Source organism: Oreochromis niloticus, linkage group LG3 (genome assembly GCF_001858045.2).
Source record: "Oreochromis niloticus isolate F11D_XX linkage group LG3, O_niloticus_UMD_NMBU, whole genome shotgun sequence".
Lineage (NCBI taxonomy): Eukaryota > Metazoa > Chordata > Actinopteri > Cichliformes > Cichlidae > Oreochromis > Oreochromis niloticus.
Window position 1 is genome coordinate 46637889 of NC_031967.2, and position 19640 is coordinate 46657528.

Sequence of the window (19640 nt, forward strand, 5' to 3'; positions counted from 1 at the left end):
AACACAGTAGATTAGTGAGGTGTAGCAGAGAGAGGCTTTTTGTTTTCTATCCTTTACAGGAGAAGATTTCAGGACCACAGCGACCATAGGGGGGCGAGAATCCTGGAAGCCTGAGACCGAACGGAACCAACCAGAGAAAGGAGACGAACAGAGCACAAATACACCTAGTTGTTTATATTACAAAGAAGATCAAAAGCTTGTTAGACATAGGTTATAATGGAAGCATAAAAGGGATGAGAGGAACTTTACATAACATAGAAATCCTGCAACAATTCGTAAATTGCCCAAACACAGTGTTCAGACCGGATATGCGCTACCTGTTAAAGGGGGCGAAGAAATCAGGCCTAAGTACACTTTATAGTGTGCACTGAGGGAAGTCAGGAATAGTTTAAATTAGGATTAAAAAAATTAAACTAGGTGAAAAGGGGGTGTAGCAAGTAGATTTAGGGCAGCTCACAGCCTGGCGTAAACGCAAGGTGCTGTCACACAGCTTAAGTCATTTGTTAGATTTATTTTTATGACAAAATAATAAGGAAACATTGAAAACATACAACCCGTTGAGGAGACGGATAGGGTTGGGGAATTGGAAGGTTTTGTTTGTTTAGCATAATCACTTTTGTTATATTTTAGCTTTAACAGGGAACATGCCTCTCTGGAGCTTCTCTCCTGATGCTACCCTGCCAAAGACCCTTATCCATAGAGACTATGTCAGCTCCCAAACAGACAACAACAAACCAAACCTAGCAATAAACAACTTAAACATCAATAGTAACAAAGCAAGAACAATACAGAATCCACATCTGAACCGAAGAATAAAACAGTGAAATGTGGATTATTAAATATTAGGTCTCTCACCCCCGGAAGATGATTGAATAAAGAAAGACAGGTACTTATGTATGTCAGCATAAGGTGGAGTCCAACAGAAGCAAGGCACCCTACATGCGCACAGCATGCAGCAGGGGTTGCCAAAATAATGTAGAAAACAGCACATGTAGTGAGAGAACACCCACCAAAAGTTCTGATTACACATAGTGTGGTGGCATAGGTGAACTCGCAGGCGTTCACTATGACATCATTAGCACAACAGGGACTGAGTAAAGTTTTAGATGCTCCAAATCTGACATTTACACATGAAGGAATCAATATGGCAGATTTAATGGGATCAGGAGAACCTCATGATTGTACTAAGAAAGCAGAAGTTGAAGGGAAAGTCAGGGAAGATTTAAAAGCAGAACCTATCCCTGGAGCTGAGGATTGGTTCATAGAGGGCTGCTGTCATCGTGATGAAGAAGGATCGAAAGCAGGCTATGCTATAGTCTGCAAACAAGGAACTGAATTTGAGCCCACGAGGAACTCCAGCAGTGGAAGGAGCCACGCTGGACTGGTCCTTATGAGGTCGTTGCCAGAACAACTACAGCAGGTCAACTAAAAGGGAAAGGCGATACCTGGTATCATTGGTCGCAGTGTGCACCAGCACATGAGAGTTTGGTAGAGGAAAACTCCTCTACACCCAACACAGGTGGTAACGAGCAGAGGCAAAATAAATCCTCTCACCTGTGCAACGGGCCAACCAGTAGTCTACCTGGGAGGCCGAAGGAAGAAGAGCAGCAGCTTAGAAGGTCGCCACACCAGCAGAAAGGAGCGGTGACAAGTTGAGGACTCCACAAAAGCAGGGGAGTTTCATTCCAGGATATAAAGTTTATATAACATGATGCAAACACACGAGTCAGAGACACGTAATGAGAAAACTGATTAGAATGTTCCTTACAACTACATGTTTATTGTATGCAATGATATTAATGATGGCTGTGTTGTTTATTGTCTATATTTTGCAGGGCACTCCGGACCACTTGTCTGAACACGGAGGCCAGTCCAGCCCAGCACTTCCTGAGACTGTACTTGCCAAAACGGGATCGGTACAAAACACAAAAGCGCGAGGTGTCAGGTAAAGGTGATGAATGTCTCAGCATGAATAATGGCATAGAGTTGAATTATGTTAAAGGGTCTACCAGCTCATTCACGTTTGATTTGTGTGACGTCATTAAGTGTACAGGAGCTAGTAGTAGCTGGAGAGCGTATGATGTACGGGTCTGCAATGACCCCATGATATGCTTAGGGTAAATTTAGTTGATGCAAAGTCTAAGCCGCTCGCAGAAAGCTTAATCACCATTCTGACTGATCAGATGGTAACTTCGGGAACAATAGCTCAAAAGGAACAGGAACCAAAAGAGAGATTACTTCTGACAACAGATTACTCTAGACTGAAGCCTAAGGATTTGATTGAGCAGTGCCACCGGTTTCAAGGACAGTAACCTCTGGCTTGATTGGGTGGCTCAAAATGCTAGAGAACAACATGTATCTGACTGTGTTGCCTGTGCGTCAGCTAGGCCACGTTTGTTTATAGAGCCCGCACCATTGCATTAGAGGATGAGTGGGGCTATGATTGTATGTTACAGTTAACTAGAAGTGCAGTGACTACTGGCAACTGTATTTTGTTGTCCAGACTTTTCCCTGCCGTTTCAAAGCAGACAACAGTGGGACCATTTATGCCAAAACAAGATAATTACATGTTTCAAGTTCTCTACAGATAATGAAAAGTACAAGGTGGGAGAGATCGACCCAACTTGGTGTGCTGTCACACTCATGGGACGAACCACCAACAATGTAAGCGACCCTAGCACGGTAATTGGAACATGGGCAAGAAGTGGGCTCTATTATTACTGTGGGGAAAATACTCGTGTTCCTATGGGAAGCGTAGGGACATGTGTGATGGTGCGATTGGGAGCTTCGCTCATGCTTATTGGGAACCAGGTAAAGGCTATTCCACAACATAACACACGTACCTTAGCCGCCAGACGTAAGAGACACATTTTGGCCAAAAGAGGGACCCAGGGTACACATGCATATGACCCTAGGTTAAACTCTCCGACCTGGATAGACTCTATTGGAGTGCACAGGGGAGTTCCAGATGAGTATAGACTGGTAAATCCGGTAGCTGCAGGATTTGAAAGTATATTTCTTTGGGTGACACCTAATAAGAATGTTGATCGCATTAACTATGTTCATTGCAATCTGCTGAGACTCTCTAACCTAACCAGGGATGCCATGATGGGGTTCGCAGAACAATTGGGTCCGAGTTTGCTGATGGGAAATCGAATGGCCCTTAACATGAGAAGGGAGGCGTGTGCGCCATATTCGGAGACATGTGCTGCACTTTTATCCCTAATAATACTGCCCCAGATGGCTCAGTAACCCGAGCTCTGGAGGGCTTGAAAACTTTGTCTAAAACTATGCATGAACACTCAGGTATCGAAAATCTGCTGGCGTCCTGGATGACATCTGTGTTTGGACAATGGAAAGGTGTGGCTATGTCAGTGATGTTTTCTTTGACTGTACTTTTGGGAATACTGGTCATCGCTAGTTGTTGTATCATTCCTTGTGTCAGAGGATTGTTGGTAAAAGTAATGGCGAGGGTTCCTAACCCTGGCTGGGTTGAGGGCATCTACCAGATGAACTTAGAACCCATAGAGTGGGGCAGGGAGTGATACAACATGAAGTGTGGTGACATTCCTTGTTGGAATGTCAAAAGAGGGAATGTTGGGATTTAGATATTCTTTTATTGCTGCCATATACTCTGCCTTATGATAAATGCATTAATAACATGTTCTACAGTATTATTTTATCAGTAATATTGTTTACAGGGTTCATATTGCATTGAATATGTTTGTCATCACATTCATTTTATTCACAGGTTTAGTTCATTCTATACACAATGCATAACTGTGCTTGTTTAGAGTTGATGTTCCATCCAAGAGGGTTTTAAGCTTCACTGGTGAGAGTGTCCAGGTGATACATGTTGAGGGAAGATGAGAACATAGCAGGTTAATTGCATGCATGCTTACAATACACATAAATCTAGTAGCAGGCCTGAGCGAAGGCCTAAGTGTCTTCTGCTTCTTATTTGAGACCTGCGCCAATTCAGTCTACTTAGTGATTGAGGACGAGGGTCCATTATTAGCCCTTAGAGGCCCTGAAGCTTGAAGTTATTACCTTAAAAGGAAGGTGTTATCAAAAAGAGAAGTTATATGTCTGTTTATAGTTATTAGAGATGTACAAGATGTACCCTTGTCTGTAAACAATGACTGGACATAATGTATTTTTGACCTGTATTGACGTGTATGTGGGGGTGTGATCCTCTATGCTATAAAACCAGAACTCAGTGTATTTTTGTCAGAGCAAATAAGCCATATGCTGACGGTTGTTCTCCGTTGTCAATAAACTCATCGTTTGATTGTACTTTTCTGGGCCTCCGTCGTTTGTTGTCTGGTCTACAGTTGATCGATCTCGCTTCAGTATCCACCATGTCTCATCCGTGTGTTTCCCTGCTGCCCAACCGTCATCTGTTTTCTGCTCGCTGTTATTCGTGTTCAGGTTTGTGTTTCTCTTCAGGGTCAGTAGTTTAGTTTTCCCAGTATAGTTTAGTTCTCCGTTTACCATTTTGTCCATCTCTTTTGTTGTGTTTGCCTTAGCGGCACCAGCCATTTTTTAGCCAACCTGGTTGTCCATTTTTAAGATAAAGCCTCTTCTCATCCCACAATCTAGTATTCATCTTCTTTTATGTTGCGGCTATGAGCCGGGTCGTAACAGAATTGGGGGCCCGTCCGGGATCCGTCTGTCTTCGCTGGAGGGTCCGAGGGACCGCTTCAGCATTCTGTTTCAGCTGGAGGGACTGAGGGGCCCGTCCAGCCTTCGTCTGCCTCGCTGGAGGGTCCGAGGGACCGCTTCAGCCTTGTGTTTCAGCTGGAGGGTCCGAGGGGCCCGTCTGGCATTCGTCTGCCGCGCTGGGGGTTCCGAGGGACCGCTTCAGCCTTTCGTCTTCACTGGAGGGTCCGAGGGACCGCTTCAGCCTTCCGTCTTTGCTGGAGGGTCCGAGGGACCGCTTCAGCATTCGTCTGCCTTCGCTGGAGGGTCCGAGGGACCGCTTCAGCATTCGTCTGCCTTCGCTGGAGGGTCCCGAGGGACCGCTTCAGCATTCGTCTCCGCTGGAGGGTCCGAGGGACCGCTTCAGCCATTCGTCTCCGCTGGAGGGTCTGAGGGACCGCTTCAGCCATTCGTCTTTGCTGGAGGGTCCAAGGGGCCTGTCCAGCCTTCATTCGTCTCCGCTGGAGGGTCCGAGGGACCGCTTCAGCAATTCGTCTTCGCTGGAGGGTCCAAGGGGCCTGTCCAGCCTTCATTCGTCTCCGCTGGAGGGTCCGAGGGACCGCTTCAACATTCCGTCTTCGCTGGAGGGTCCGAGGGACCTGTCCAGCCTTCGTTCGTCTCCGCTGGAGGGTCCGAGGGGCCTGTCCAGCCTTCGTCCATCTTCGCTGGAGGGTCCGGAGGACCGCTTCAGCATTCCGTCTGCCTGCAGAGCTGGAGTGTCCGGAGGACCGCTTCAGCATTCCGTCGTCGCTGGAGGGTCCGAGGGACTGCTTCAGCATTCCGTCGTCGCTGGAGGGTCCGAGGGACCGCTTCAGCATTCGTCTGTCTCCGCTGGAGGGTCCGAGGGACCGCTTCAGCACTCGTCTCCGCTGGAGGGTCCGAGGGGCCTGTCCAGCATTCATTCGTCTCCGCTGGAGGGTCCGAGGGACCGCTTCAGCCTTCCGTCTTCGCTGGAGGGTCCGGAGGACCACTTCAGCATTCCGTCTGCCTGCAGAATAGCGGCCAGTGCCTTGTGCGCTGGTCCTCCAGGACTACAGCATTCATGGCTCTCTAGGTCATGAATCAAACATTTTCATTTGGGGTTAAATGTTTGATTTTTGGGTGGGGGGAAATGTTATGATTTAATGTTGTCAGTGTTTTGTTTTATGTTATGTTTAAGGATTTGTTCTCGTTTCCTGTTTTATTGTGAAGGTCTGCGTCTCATGTGAGTGTGTTCAGTTTTACCTCTGTCTCGTCTTGTTGATTATTCCCAGCTGTGTTCCCCACCTGTGTGTAATCTCCCTGTGTTTCCCTGTGTGTATTTAAGTCGCGTCCTCTGTCTTTGTAGTTTGGCTGGTCCGTCTGTGTATCCACCATGTCTCATCCGTGTGTTTCCCTGCTGCCCAACCGTCATCTGTTTTCTGCTCGCTGTTATTCGTGTTCAGGTTTGTGTTTCTCTTCAGGGTCAGTAGTTTAGTTTTCCCAGTATAGTTTAGTTCTCCGTTTACCATTTTGTCCATCTCTTTTGTTGTGTTTGCCTTAGCAGCACCAGCCATTTTTTAGCCAACCTGGTTGTCCATTTTTAAGATAAAGCCTCTTCTCATCCCACAATCTGGTATTCATCTTCTTTTATGTTGCGGCTATGAGCCGGGTCGTAACAATTAGGCTTAAAACTTTCCTCTTTGCTAAAGCATATAGTTAGGGCTGGACCAGGTGACCCTGAATCCTCCCTTAGTTATGCTGCAATAGACATAGGCTGCCGGAGATTCCCATGATGCATTGAGTTTTTCCTTTCCAGTCACCTTTCTCACTCACTATGTGTTAATAGACCTCTCTGCATCGAATCATATCTGTTATTGATCTCTGTCTCTCTTCCACAGCATGTCTTTATCCTGTTTTCCTTCTTTCACCCCAACCTGTCGCAGCAGATGGCCCCGCCCCTCCCTGAGCCTGGTTCTGCCGGAGGTTTCTTCCTGTTAAAAGGGAGTTTTTCCTTCCCACTGTCGCCAAAGCGCTTGCACATAGGGGGTCATATGATTGTTGGGTTTTTCTCTGTACCTATGAAGTGTCTTGAGGCGACTTTTGTTGTGATTTGGCGCTATATAAATTGAATTGAATTGAATTGAATTGAACAGGTGAAAACCAATCCTCATGGTCACCTCACCACCACCTTTCCCTTAGGACATCAAGGTTAATGTTAAATTCCCCAACTTCAATGAATGTGTCTTGTGAGTGCTGAATATGGATATTCCTAAACACAAGAGATGTAACACAGACAGATGCTTGAATGAAAGCTTTATTGCTGCATAAAACAAGTGAAAAAATGTAAAACAGAAGAACGAACAGTTTTCTAAAATAAGTGCTATAGTAACACAACCAGTCTGCTCTTGTTAAAGACACAAGGTCTTAAAAGACAATGCAGTTTTTGTTGATTTGTCGTTTCGATGTTTAGGTTGGTTGCTACAACGAGAGAAAAAATGTAATGCTTCAAAATGAAATAAAGAAATTGGAGCAAGCAAAACACAAACACTATTGTACATCAGTTTGTGTTTTTATGGGAATTCCATGCTTATCCCAACTCATGGCTCTTGGAATATAGACAAAGCAGCGACGTCTGAACCAAGTCCAACCGCGAGGACAATAAGAGGACATGTTGACCTGGTCACTTATTCGTGGGGCAAAATAGTTTTATACGTGACTCCAGCTGAAATCGTATTTTACATTATTTTAGATAATGACAAATACAATGAAAGAAGAAAACAGGGCATTTTTACTCCTTCACAGTTATAAAGTGTAATTATATGTATGCAAGTGTAATTTTTTCATAATTATTAATCATATAATTCTAGTTATTACAGTAATACCTAATCTGTTTATACCCCTATTTTGAATAAAGTTTAGAAAGTCCTTTTACAAACAATCAAAATCAAGAAAGATGGTAAATTTAAGAATGAGGTTAAAAGATGAGGTTAAAGATGAGGTTGAACAAAGTAAGTTGCAAACACAATTTCAAAAGACAAATTGTCATTAAAATGTATAAATATAAATAAAGAATAAAGTAATAATAGTAATAAAATAAATAACAAAAGATAATCTCGCTCATATATAATTCTTTTCTATATTTTATGTTGGGTTTTTTGTCCTCTCTTCTTAAAATATATCATCTGTATTATAAACGAGAAGCACATCATGCAAAACACAGGTGTGTTTTGTTTTGTTTTTCTTGTCTTTAGACATGTGATTAGTTTTGGTTAAAATCAGTAAAATGTCCACTGACCTGTTGGAATTAAATCCCCTGCACCACTGCTGTCAACTTTATCTGTAAGAACTAAACAATTTAAAACATTAAATGGTGACTTATTATGTAAAGAGGTACAAAATGACATATTGTCATGAAACGCTGTGTGGCAGGCAGGAGTAGGACCCAAGGTGCAGACACTCAGACTCGAAGGATGAACTCAAAACTCAGCTTTATTGCTGGCAGGGGGAAAGCATACAAAACTAAACTGGGAAATATAAACTTACATTTGACGGGGAGGCACACAAGGAAACACACAGCTTGAGGGACGACGCGACAGTGAGCACAGGAAAACACAGGGCTAAATACACAGAGGGAGTCATCAAGGAATTAGAGACAGAAGGAGAACACAGCTGGGAGGAATAAGACCTAACGAGACAGGGAGAGCAAAGCTGGAACACTGACATCAGACAGGGACATGAACCTTCAAAGTAAAACAGGAAACAGAACACACTTAAGACATGGACTAGACAGAGGCAGACTTGACGCTGCACCACACCGGCAATAATAACAAAATACAACCCGAACCTAAGTCATAATGCAGAAACATACCAGAATAACTGAAACACCGATCCATAATAAAAATCAACAAAGCACCAGAGAAAACATAAAGAACAATCATTCAAAACCAAAACATAAGGAACTCAAAATGCTGGGTCGAAACGACCCCGGACCGTGACACATATACTTACATCCTTTACAGCAATACTCACAAGCAGCAGGGGTCAAAACCATCACTGCACAAAGAAGTACAGACACAAGCAGCAGCTTCATGGTGCCTCTGTGTAAAACAGAAGAATCTAATTACTGTCAATTCTTAAAAGAAAGGAGAAAAGATCATTAAAGAGTTTGTACCAGACCTTCTGTAGATGGTCTTCTCTCTTTTCTGAGTCAGCCAGTAGCTTTAGTCTTCACCGTGGAGGTTAAGAACAGCTCTGGTACCAGTGTTTATATACTCTTATAGTTACATAGTTGCAAAATCAGGAAATAACTTCTTTCTCAACCAAATAAAAAATAATTGCCTCTTCCCTAATTTGATTTCATGCTGATTTAATTTCACATATTAACTGATGGTTGACATAAAGGTTCCAAAGAGTCCAACGACAGAACACCTTATAAAGCTTTGTTTTTTCACAGGAAAAGTTACCGTGTGAAGGAGAAACTCTGTTGAAGGAGATTAAAACACATTTTAATTATTGACATTATGTCATTATTATGTTTCTAGAGATCCAATATATAATTCAACTTCTTCTCCCTGGTTAAACGTCAAAAAATGTATTGCCACCCTTTGATATCATCATTGTGACTGAAAATATTGCTGCTTTTATATATAAATTGGCAAATGAAAGTTCATCATGTTCCCTAATCCCCTGCTCTACATGGTTTTCTTCACCTTTTGAAGCCATCATCTAAACTGGGTCCAACAGACCCACAAAACCTTTACTTCTTCTGCTACAATCTTCCACTACAGTCTTTCAGCGTTCAAACCTTCCCGGGATATCAGCCACTGCAAGTACCTGTACAGGAAGCTGAGGTTGCAGCGCAATTTGTACAGCATCACCTGTGCTATGGCCAGAGGATATGGTAGCAAACCAAGTGTGCCCTCTGCTGCACAATATATCTCTGCTGCACATTGGAACGAAATTGTTGCTCTGCTGAGTGGAGGTCTCTGGTCCCACAGTACACTGAAGGTCAAAGGGTTTGATTATCAAGTGCATGTCTGAGAAAATACCACAATAACTTTATCTACCAGAAGCATCTTGGCACAGTGGTTTGCACTACTGCCTTATGTCCCTGTGGGAAAAAAAGAAAACAACCAAGAACAAATCATAGGTTTGATATGCTCTTCTTTGCAAACTGTATGGTGAAGAAAATGGATCTCCTTAGGACAAGACATTTTTTTTTTCTACATAGCTCCTTATCACTAGCCACAAAACTTTATTTACATCGACAATAAGTCACTGTGCTGTGTGGGAGGTTTGACTTTTGACTCTTACAAATTTGCCAAACTAACAAATATTACAACTAAGCATATTTTGTCTTTATGTAGGACTCTGCTAATGTTTGGGTCAAAGACACATTTTTTGTCACTGTACATCACCACAGTGGATTGTAAATCAAACAATCAATATGTGACTGAAGTAAAGACTTTCAGCTTTAACTAAACAGGTTTTACATACATTTTGCATGATCTATTTAACAATCAGAACCATTTTTGACACAGTTCACCATTTTCAAAAGTTCAAATTTAATGAGACAGTTGACTGGTAAGCATGGCCTACTCTTTCATGACAAATGAACTAGACAAAATATCCGAAGTTGATTCAATGTGCTGAATTTGGATTTTATGACTTGTTACTTCAGTTTTACTGTTATTTCAATTAGGAGAATACCAAAAATATGAGAACTAAATTTCTCAGGCAATTTTTAAGTCTTTGTCTTATAAATGAATTAATAAAACTATCAAGTAAAAAGGAGAACTGTTGTGTACATAACAGCGATGATGAAATTAATTTTCCTTTATCAAACAAAACAGAAGTTACAAAACATATTGTCTAGAAAGAAATTGTTCTTTCAATGTTTTTTCAACCCCAGTTCCAAAGAAGTTTCAATGCTGAATAAAATGTAAGTAAATAAATAAATTTTAAAAAATGAAATAACTCAAATTGACAAACCCAGATTTTATCCATAACCGAGCACAGAAAACATACAAACATGGGGCCAAAGCTGATTTAAAATGACAGGCAAAATTGCAAAATTATTGTTTTGTGGTCAGACAAATTCAAGTTGTTTTTGGAAAACAATGGAAGATGTCATTGTTTCAGGAAAAAAAAAAGACAGTGTTTGTTGTTCTTTTTTTTATCATACTGTTGCCAAAAGAAAGCTAGGAAAGATAACTCCAGAACAGTTTTAAGATTAGTTTTTTTTTATGTTGACAGGCGTGCATTTTAAAGGTATGTAGAAAATGTACTAAGTTCTTCTGGGCATCAAAACATTGCAGTACGCACACGGTCTGTTTGACAGTTGGAAAGAAGGTGGAGCCCAAACACAGAGTCGACTCCTAAATCAGTGGAGATGTAATCAGGCTTCCTCCAATTTAAGAAGGAAAACACAAGATAGCATTAACACCATCGTCCTCGTGGAGGAAAAAACACAAATGATAGTTACACAATGCAAATTATGACCAAGGTCATACCACCATTTTAATAAAGTACAAGCAAGTCCTCTGCCTCGAGAAATATGTGACCAAAGCCTCATGCCGTACCAAAGATCTTTACAACCTAAATTTTTTTTTTGAGGTTACAGAATTTACAGTTTGCAGCACAATAATGTCAGACATGATTTCACCTGTAGCTGCAGTTCACATGTTCAATAATATTACTCAATCAAAGATCCATCATTATCAAAGAATGACTTGAACATACTGATGAATACTGATGGAGTGAATAACTATAATAATAAGTGATTTGAATAACTGAAATTAAACCATTGTTTAATTTCTCTGGTATTTATTAGTGTGTTGACTGAACATCCACCCTTTTCTAAGAAACATCCTTATTCAGTATCATGTGAGACTGATGGTGCCAAAAACATGTTTCTTTAATGGGAGTTTAAATAACATTCTCATATTACAGAACAGAGTAAATATGTTTGTCTCATGCACCTCAAGCATCTTGTGAAGTGATGTGATATAAATAAAACTGAACTGAACTGAAAATTTAAATAAATCATTAGTCTGTCCTGTAGTTGCATCTTTGTGGTCAGTATGAATAGCACATATATTACTGTGGAGAATGTCTTCAGAGTTTTGCAAAGAAAAAAAATCGAAAGATCAAATCGAAACTTTCAAATCTTTGCTTCAGTGAATTCACTTAGGACAACAGGATCTGGTTCACAAAATGGGAGTTACTTTATTATTATAATTTAAGAAAACAAAGCAAAAACAAAAAATGAGCAACATGTAGACTTCTCCCTACGACGTACTGCAGTTTCACATGAGTGTAAGAAACTGATTCTTTTTCTCGTCATACCTTTGTGATCATTACTACAATGTCATCAACTTCAACATTTGTCTTTCATTACCTTTAATATTGTCCTCTGTCTTTCCATCGAACAATGTGGCATCCCTTTGTTCCTAACACATTACCCAATACAGATATCAAGAATGATTTTTTTCAACAAATAAAATGGTCTCAGTGGCTGAATTAAATTTCTGAAAAACATCTGGGCTTTTTTTAAACAAGAGAAAATTTTAGTTTTGTTTCATAATCATTAATAATATTAATCACATTGTATTTTACTCACAACACACAGCAGTTTGTGCTTTAAGTATATGTTTTCTTTAAGACACAGTAAAGGTTTATTTGTTCAGTGCTTGCGCTCGGCACCTCTTTGTTGACCAACAGTCAATATATAAACTTAAATAGCCATGAAATTTAAGTAGGGTGGAGGAAATTATGCAAGGTCGGTAAACACTGGGGCAGTGAGGCATGGAATCAAAACGCGCTTCAGTGTGTTTTCATTGTGACTGTAACAAGATGTAAATACAGGAAAGAGTATATAAGCACTGGTCTCCACTCTGGAAGTCAGAAGCTACAGGTTGATGCTTAAAAGAGGAGACGATATTCTACGACAGATGTGTTACAGATATGCTGAAGATCTTCTGTTATTTCTTTATTGAACTGTCAGTTATTTCATGTGTTTCTTATAGAGATACCAAATATCATCATGAAGCTGCTGACTGCGTCTGCACTGCTCTGTGCAATGATGGCTCTGACCGCTGCTGCTGGTGAGTATATGTTAGTAGTATCATACTGAATGTTGTGTAAAGTGTACAAATACAAATGTCTATTTTTAAACGGATGTGTTTTTAAAAATAGAAATTTAACGGAAGAAAATCAAACGCTTCACATCAAAATCTGTTAAAAATTAAAACTAGTGCCAATAAAATAGTGCCTGTGAGACAACTTTCTTTCTTTGTCTTCAGGAGAGTGGTATATTCTTAATAAGCCCCCATCTTGTCCCTGTGGTTGGACTGAGTACTACGACCAGTGTTTCTTCTATGTTTCTGAAGCCTTGGCTTGGGTTGATGCTCAGGTAATAACAATGATTAGCACTTATCAGTTACTCTGTGTTTTTTTTCATACTTAGATAAAAGAAACACAGTCAGAACAACACTAGTTGTTTATAATTACAAACTGGTAATTAATTTGACTTAAGCAAATGAGAATTTTACTGTTAAAGTTGTATAATGTGAAATTATGAGGATATCTGTTGATCATTATTAACATTATGATTTAATGTTTACAAAGTTGGAAAGTCATATGCACATAAATATTACAATCACACTATGTTGGGTGCCAAAAACTAAGTAAAGAGTTAAAAAAAACATAAGGAAAAGTTTACGTTTCAAAGTTTAATTAAAATAAATCATTTGTTCATCACTGAAATGATTTATTTTAATTTGTGTAATCCTGGAGGTTGTTTTGATTGTTTAGCAACTGGCCTGTCTGTTTGTCCACTGTAGAGAAAATGTGAGTCCATGAATGCAAACCTTGCATCTGTGCACAGCCTGGAGGAGTACCAGCTGCTTCAGAGGGTGATATTTGATGCCACTAAAGCAAGTGAGCGAACATGGATTGGTGGTTTTGATGGTCAACGGGTATGTTTGTTTTCACTGTACAAAGTCTGACAGTTAAAATCTTCCCTTAAATATTTACTTTGATAACATTGTTTGGATATACATATATTTATGATCTGGGAGTTAAAATCTATTTATTGTATTATTCTGTTTTCAAGGAGGGTTACTGGTTTTGGATCGATGGAACACGTTTCCAATACACGAACTGGTGTAAGAGTGAGCCTAACAACCACAGGGACAATGAGCAATGCATGGAGATGAATTTTTCAGGTACATTTTGAAATGAATTCTTGAAAGTATAAAACGGTAGAAATTGAGGTTGTATTTTTTAGTCCAACTAATACTATTGAAAGACAGAAATTAATAAGGTAATAATAACAGGTATTAATAAAGTATTCTTATTCTGAAGTATAAATGCTATAGTGATTATTGTTTTAATTTAGAGAAACATATGTCCCTCAGGTTAGATATATTTGTGTCCATGTGATCATGATTTCAGTGCATGATGATTTTTGGTGTTTGCAGGAGACAAGTGTATGAATGATCAGAATTGTCAGACCAATTCCCATCTGTCTGCGTTAAGAGAATCTGATGATTCCTGAGCTGGCATGAGGCACAATCATCTGAAAACGACGCAAATAATCTCATTTATCACTTAGAATTTCAGTTTTTTCATCTTTACTTTTTTTGTTTTGCTGTAACGCTGCATAAGGAATGAAGCAACAAGTGGTATAAAATAGAGTTGGACTGCCTCCTTTAAAAGGAGCAAATGAAATGTGTAATGGAAAGATTGCTTTAAGCAAAAAAAAATGTCTTCATCATTAAAATGTTTAGCACTAAATCAAATTGGTCTGTGAGTTTATGTGCCGCTGTTCAAGGTTATATAAGCTTAGAAGTCAGTTTTTAACACTCACATCGACTCACATCTAACATCTCTGCCATCATATCTGTAAACAGTTACAGTTCATCATGTAATAGATTCTGCTCTGAACAGTTATTGTACTGCACATGTAATTATGAAAAAAGACCAAACACAACTATTTCAAGGAGATTTTATTTGTAGAATTTAACAGTCAGAAATGGCACTTTCAAAAAATACATGTTATATGGTCAGGAACAATCCTCAGGCAGGGTGTGATGTTTGATCAATGGTCAGATGGTACAAAGCAGCCAAAGCGTGCCAAGAAAATATCTCCCACACCATTACACCAGCAGCAGAATACAAAGCAGAATTTGTGGCATGCATTCGTTTTGCTCATGTTGCCAAATTCGGACCATAATTGCACCACAAATAGAGACTTTTACATTTGTCCAACTTTGGTGAGCCCCTCTGAATTGAAGAATCATATTCCTTCCCATTTTAATTCCCATTTCTTTCCCCATTGATGTTTGAACTTTACCAGGTCCTCTATATAATCTCTACCTGTCTAAATCCATTACGTTGCTGCAACGAGCTGATTAGATATTTTCACTAACAAGATGCTAAACATGTGCATCTAATGCAGGGGCTGTGAGCGTATGCCTCAGACTATAACTGACTCATGAAGGTGGTCTGTTTCATATTTTCTTTATACAAACAAACAATATTAAGATAATTTCAAAAGGAGAAGTCTTCATGAGTGCCTGATCATTTGTAAATCAGTTTCACAGCAATAAGACTGAACTGATTTAAGATGTGTACTATAGTTGTATTTGACCCTTTAGGAACCCCACAAAGAAAAAAAAGAATGGATTGTTTTTTGTTTGCATTTCTTATTGATTTGGAGTGTAGTCAGAGGCTGCTGACTACACTGGTATCCCCAGTGCTGTCTCTGCTGTCTCCCACAAGAAAGCCTAATTTCTCCTGTTCAATACAGAAGAAATTTAAACTTTTTAAATTATGCCATATGTAAAACACTTAGTTATTTCTCTAATAAAACCTCTGTAACTTTGGTCAGGAGCATCAGGTAATGTTCATATGTTAATTCAAGGTTTTCTTCTACAATCAACAAACAGCTAAAACACCAAATAAGAATACAACTGACTCATGAAGGTGGTCTGTTTTGTATTTTGCTTTATACGATTTTCTTTTTGCAATTTATACATTTTTTTTATACCATTTTTGATCTACTGCAGAATATTTTTAAGGGATTATCTGCTAAAGACCAGGCCAGGAAAATCTCCTTCATGTTTTTCTATGTTTTAGTCTCAGTTACTTTGATACAAAGGCATCTGCTGTGATGCTTGCACACTGCTGGATAAAGTGTCAACTTTGTTTTTATACCTAGATATAAAAATATGGATATGTACTGATAAATGATCAGAATTATAATATAATATTTAATATTTCAAAATCGAATGGAATTGATTATAGAAATCAGTGGGAATAACCAGCCTTAGTCTTCATCCAATGCTGTGTCAATGTTACATAGAGCATACGTACATGAGAGAAAGCACAAAACAAGAGGAACAGCACCACTCTCATACAGGGAGGAACTGAAATGATATTCACATACTAAGAACAAATTAAGATGTATGTAACAGCACTTTGGCCACAGAAATGATCTGAAGAGAGCTACCTCAAAAGGACTGTTGTCTATCATTTGCCATCCATCATTTGTGACAGCAAATATAATAATATAATAAAAATCTGAGGTTCAGGCTAACCCTTTAATTGATCCATCAGCATCAAAGAAAAAAACTGATGAAGACAACGAATGTCTAACTCGAAGTGCCATAGCCATATTGAAAGAAATTTTTCCTAAAATGTAATGTCGCTAGTTTAGGCTTGATGCATAATGAAGACAATACATTTTTCTTTTCATTAAAACTTATTCTGACTTCTTGCTAAAGAGTGTTGTCCATATTTCTTCCATGGACTGCATTTCTCACCCTAGTATGAATTATACATGTGTCTCCAAACTGCTCGACCTGACCTGTCCAATATATTCATTTCTAATCCTGTGCCTTTTGGTCACTCTGATTGAATATCTTCGCATCTTTAACTCTGCCACCTCCAGCTCAGCCTCCTGTCTTACCCTATCCTAACCATACATCACAGCAGGACTCACTACCGTCTTGTAAACCTTCCCTTTCAACTCTGCCTCACTGGCTTGTACATATATCAGTTACATTACATAATGAGCCACAAGACTGAGGACTTTGGAGTTGTGGTGTTTAACAACGGAGGTATGTGCTGTAATTGTGTCTGTCATGGTCCGACAGCCCTCGCCGGGCTGCCTGCCCGTGTGTTATTGCTGCAGGTGCGCTGCTCAGGTTGCCTAGCAACCATAATACTAACCACGAGAAACATTTCATACAGCATTGTTTGACAGAAATGAAGGAGAAAAACAGTTTTTTGTTCATTTGTGGAGGTAAGCATGGACGACACAGGGCTCTCAGTTCTCACTCCTTCTTTATTCCTCTCCAACATCAACTGAACACATCGCGCCAGAAAACACAGCAACACACTTCCTCAACACTGGGTGTGAGTGGAGCCCTCTAGTGGTCCACCACACATTACAGAGGGAAACCCAGCCCGGGAGCGAGGCTGGCACTGGCGGTCAGAAAAAGCTGCAGATAACTCGGACTCCGTTGATTGTGGGGCACTCCTGGGGGAAAAAACAGAATCCATCAGCCCAGTGGCAGGTGGGTGGCCGCGCCGAGGGGCCTGGGCCGGGACAACCTGATCATCTTGCATAACATGTGCAGGCTTAAGTCTGGTGGTCGGCAGGAGGTTGTCCAAAATGAAATGTTTTTCGCCTGGTTTAAGAACCCTGTATGGGCCATCATATGGTGGACGCAGCGGAGTCCTATGGGCATCGTGCCTGACGAAAACGAAATGAGCAGAGTCCAACGACCTCGGAACAAAAGTATCAGGCAGGCAGTGCTGCACAGGGCCTGGAACAGGAAATGAGTCTCTTGGGGGGCGAAAAGGCAACACAGAAACACGGGGGGGGGCGGCTCTCAGGTAAGAATTCCCCGGGGACCCGGAGGGGTGGCAGGACCAGTTCAGCTGGGGAAACCCCGAGGTCTTCTTTAACCGCGCTACGCAATCCCAGCAAAACCCACGGAAGACGGTCGACCCAGTCGCCACCTGTTAAGGAAGCCCAGAGCGCGGCCTTGAGTGACCGGTGAAACCGCTCGCACATCCCGTTAGCTTGGGGGTGGTATGCTGACAGAGAGAGGCGTTGAAAGGCTGCTCCAACAAAACTTATTTTTTCAGGAGGAAAACACGAACACAGTGTACAGTTGAGTCTTAATAGCTTACTTACAAATGGGCTCGTCAGGCACTCTTCTTGGCTGCAGTGGTTATTATTATATTAATATGCTTCCAGCTCCCGTGTTTGCTCCATGACAGCTCGGACTTTTCCTTTCTCTCCCTCCCTCGCTCACAGACACATAATGTGTATGGCAATCCATTCTCCCTGCAGCACAGACTACACTGCCCATGAGGCTACATTCTTTAGGGCCATGCCTGTAGCATTCTGCCTTTTAGCTTAGCACAACAACAACAACAAAAAAGCGCTCTCTCACTCAGGAAACACGCAGAGAGAGAGTCACCCTGTAACCATGGCAACCGTAACACTGCCGCCTGGAACAACAGAACATAGCTGTCAAACAAACCCAAACAGTCCTGATCCGCGACAATATCAAACAGGAAAGTACCGCCGTGTAATCCATTTATTTCAACAAAGTAACTGTATTCTGAATACCACCTTTTTAAACGGTAACTGTAACGGAATACAGTTACTCATATTTTGTATTCTAAATACGTAACGGCGGTATGTATTCCGTTACTCCCCAACACTGATGGCAGCGTAGTCGACGCCGACATGCACTGGAGAAACCAACACACGTGAGAGACAGTCAGCGACGTGATTGGACTTACCAGCCACATGCTGAATGTCTGTGGTAAACTCTGAAATGGCGCTGCTGGCGTGCGCTCCATGGGTCAGAGACCTTGGACATGGCAAACGTCAAAGGTTTGTGGTCAACGTACGCAGTAAAGTTGCGACCCTCGAGGAAAAAACAAAAATGTCATGTCGCAAGGTGCAGGGCGAGCAACTCCCTGTCGAAAACACTGTACTTGCGTTCGGCATCCCGGAGCGTACGACTGAAAAAGGCGAGCGGTTGCCAGAGGCCTGAAACCCGCTGTTCCAACACGGCACGAACTGCCACGTCGGACGCGTCGGTGGTCAACACGATCTCCGCCGACGGAAATGGGTGCGCCAGCAGGAAAACGCCTGGACGCGTTCCAGCAGCCAGTCAACAGGATCTTTGGCTGTTTTACCTCTTAAGGCAGCATAGAGCGGCTGTAGCAGGTGGACAGCTCTGGGGAGAAAGCGGTTGTAAAAATTGATCATCCCCAAGAACTCCTGCAATGCTTTAACCGACGTGGGACGCGGAAAAGCCGAAACGGCCTGGACTCTGTCGGGCAACCGAACCACACCTTCAGCGGAAATGCAGTGCCCGAGGAAATCCAGAACAGGCAACCCAAACTGGCACTTGGAAGGGTTGATGATCAGGCCGTGCGCTGCCAAACGCTGGAAAACCTGGCACAGATGGGACTCGTGCTGGCTCACTGAGCAGCTGGTCACCAATATATCGTCCAGGTAAACAAAAACGAACGGCAGCCCGCGCAAAACGGAGTCCATCAGTCACTGACAGGTCTGGGCGGCACCTTTCAGGCCAAACGGCATGCGCAAAAACTCGAACAAGCCGAAGGGGGTAATGACAGCGGTTTTAGGAACATCTTCGGCATGCACGGGAACCTGGTGATACCCCCGCACCAAGTGTAGTTTAGAAAAAATCGAGGTTCCGGCGAGATTGGCCAAAAAATCCTGAATGTTGGGGATGGGGTAACGGTCATTCTCCGTGGCATTATTTAAACGGCGGAAATCTCCATATGGCCGCCACCGACCATCCAATTTAGGCACCATGTGAAGCAGAGAGGCCCATGCGCTGTTCGAGCACTGTACAATGCCAAGGCACTCCATGGCTGCAAACTCTTCCCGAGCGACGGACAGTTTCATGGGGTCG

The 19640-nt window shown here is 41.6% G+C and overlaps 1 protein-coding gene and 1 long non-coding RNA gene across 2 annotated transcripts; one reads left to right on the forward strand and one right to left on the reverse strand.

The window, feature by feature from the left end:
• Positions 1 to 1273: 1273 nt before the first annotated feature.
• On the forward strand, positions 1274 to 14398 carry LOC102076728 (ladderlectin-like). Its single transcript, XM_013267822.3, has 6 exons — positions 1274 to 1945; positions 12690 to 12767; positions 12966 to 13075; positions 13506 to 13640; positions 13778 to 13889; positions 14145 to 14398. Exons 2-6 carry the CDS (start codon positions 12707 to 12709, stop codon positions 14219 to 14221), a joined length of 495 nt encoding a protein of 164 aa, XP_013123276.1. The 5' UTR covers positions 1274 to 1945; positions 12690 to 12706; the 3' UTR covers positions 14222 to 14398.
• LOC106097507 (uncharacterized) lies at positions 7957 to 8908 on the reverse strand. The gene is made up of 3 exons (XR_001223729.2): positions 8839 to 8908; positions 8692 to 8759; positions 7957 to 8008 (listed from the first exon to the last, which is right to left on the reverse strand). It is a non-coding gene; the product is annotated as an uncharacterized LOC106097507 (long non-coding RNA).
• Positions 14399 to 19640: the final 5242 nt, after the last annotated feature.

Bases quoted from the DNA above. Each gene is read 5' to 3' on its own strand.
- LOC102076728 (XM_013267822.3), top strand. From the start codon at position 12,707: ATGAAGCTGCTGACTGCGTCTGCACTGCTCTGTGCAATGATGGCTCTG. The intron at 12,768-12,965 runs GTGAGTATATGT...CTTTGTCTTCAG, and splicing joins GGCTCTGACCGCTGCTGCTG to GAGAGTGGTATATTCTTAAT. The intron at 13,076-13,505 runs GTAATAACAATG...TGTCCACTGTAG, and splicing joins TGGCTTGGGTTGATGCTCAG to AGAAAATGTGAGTCCATGAA.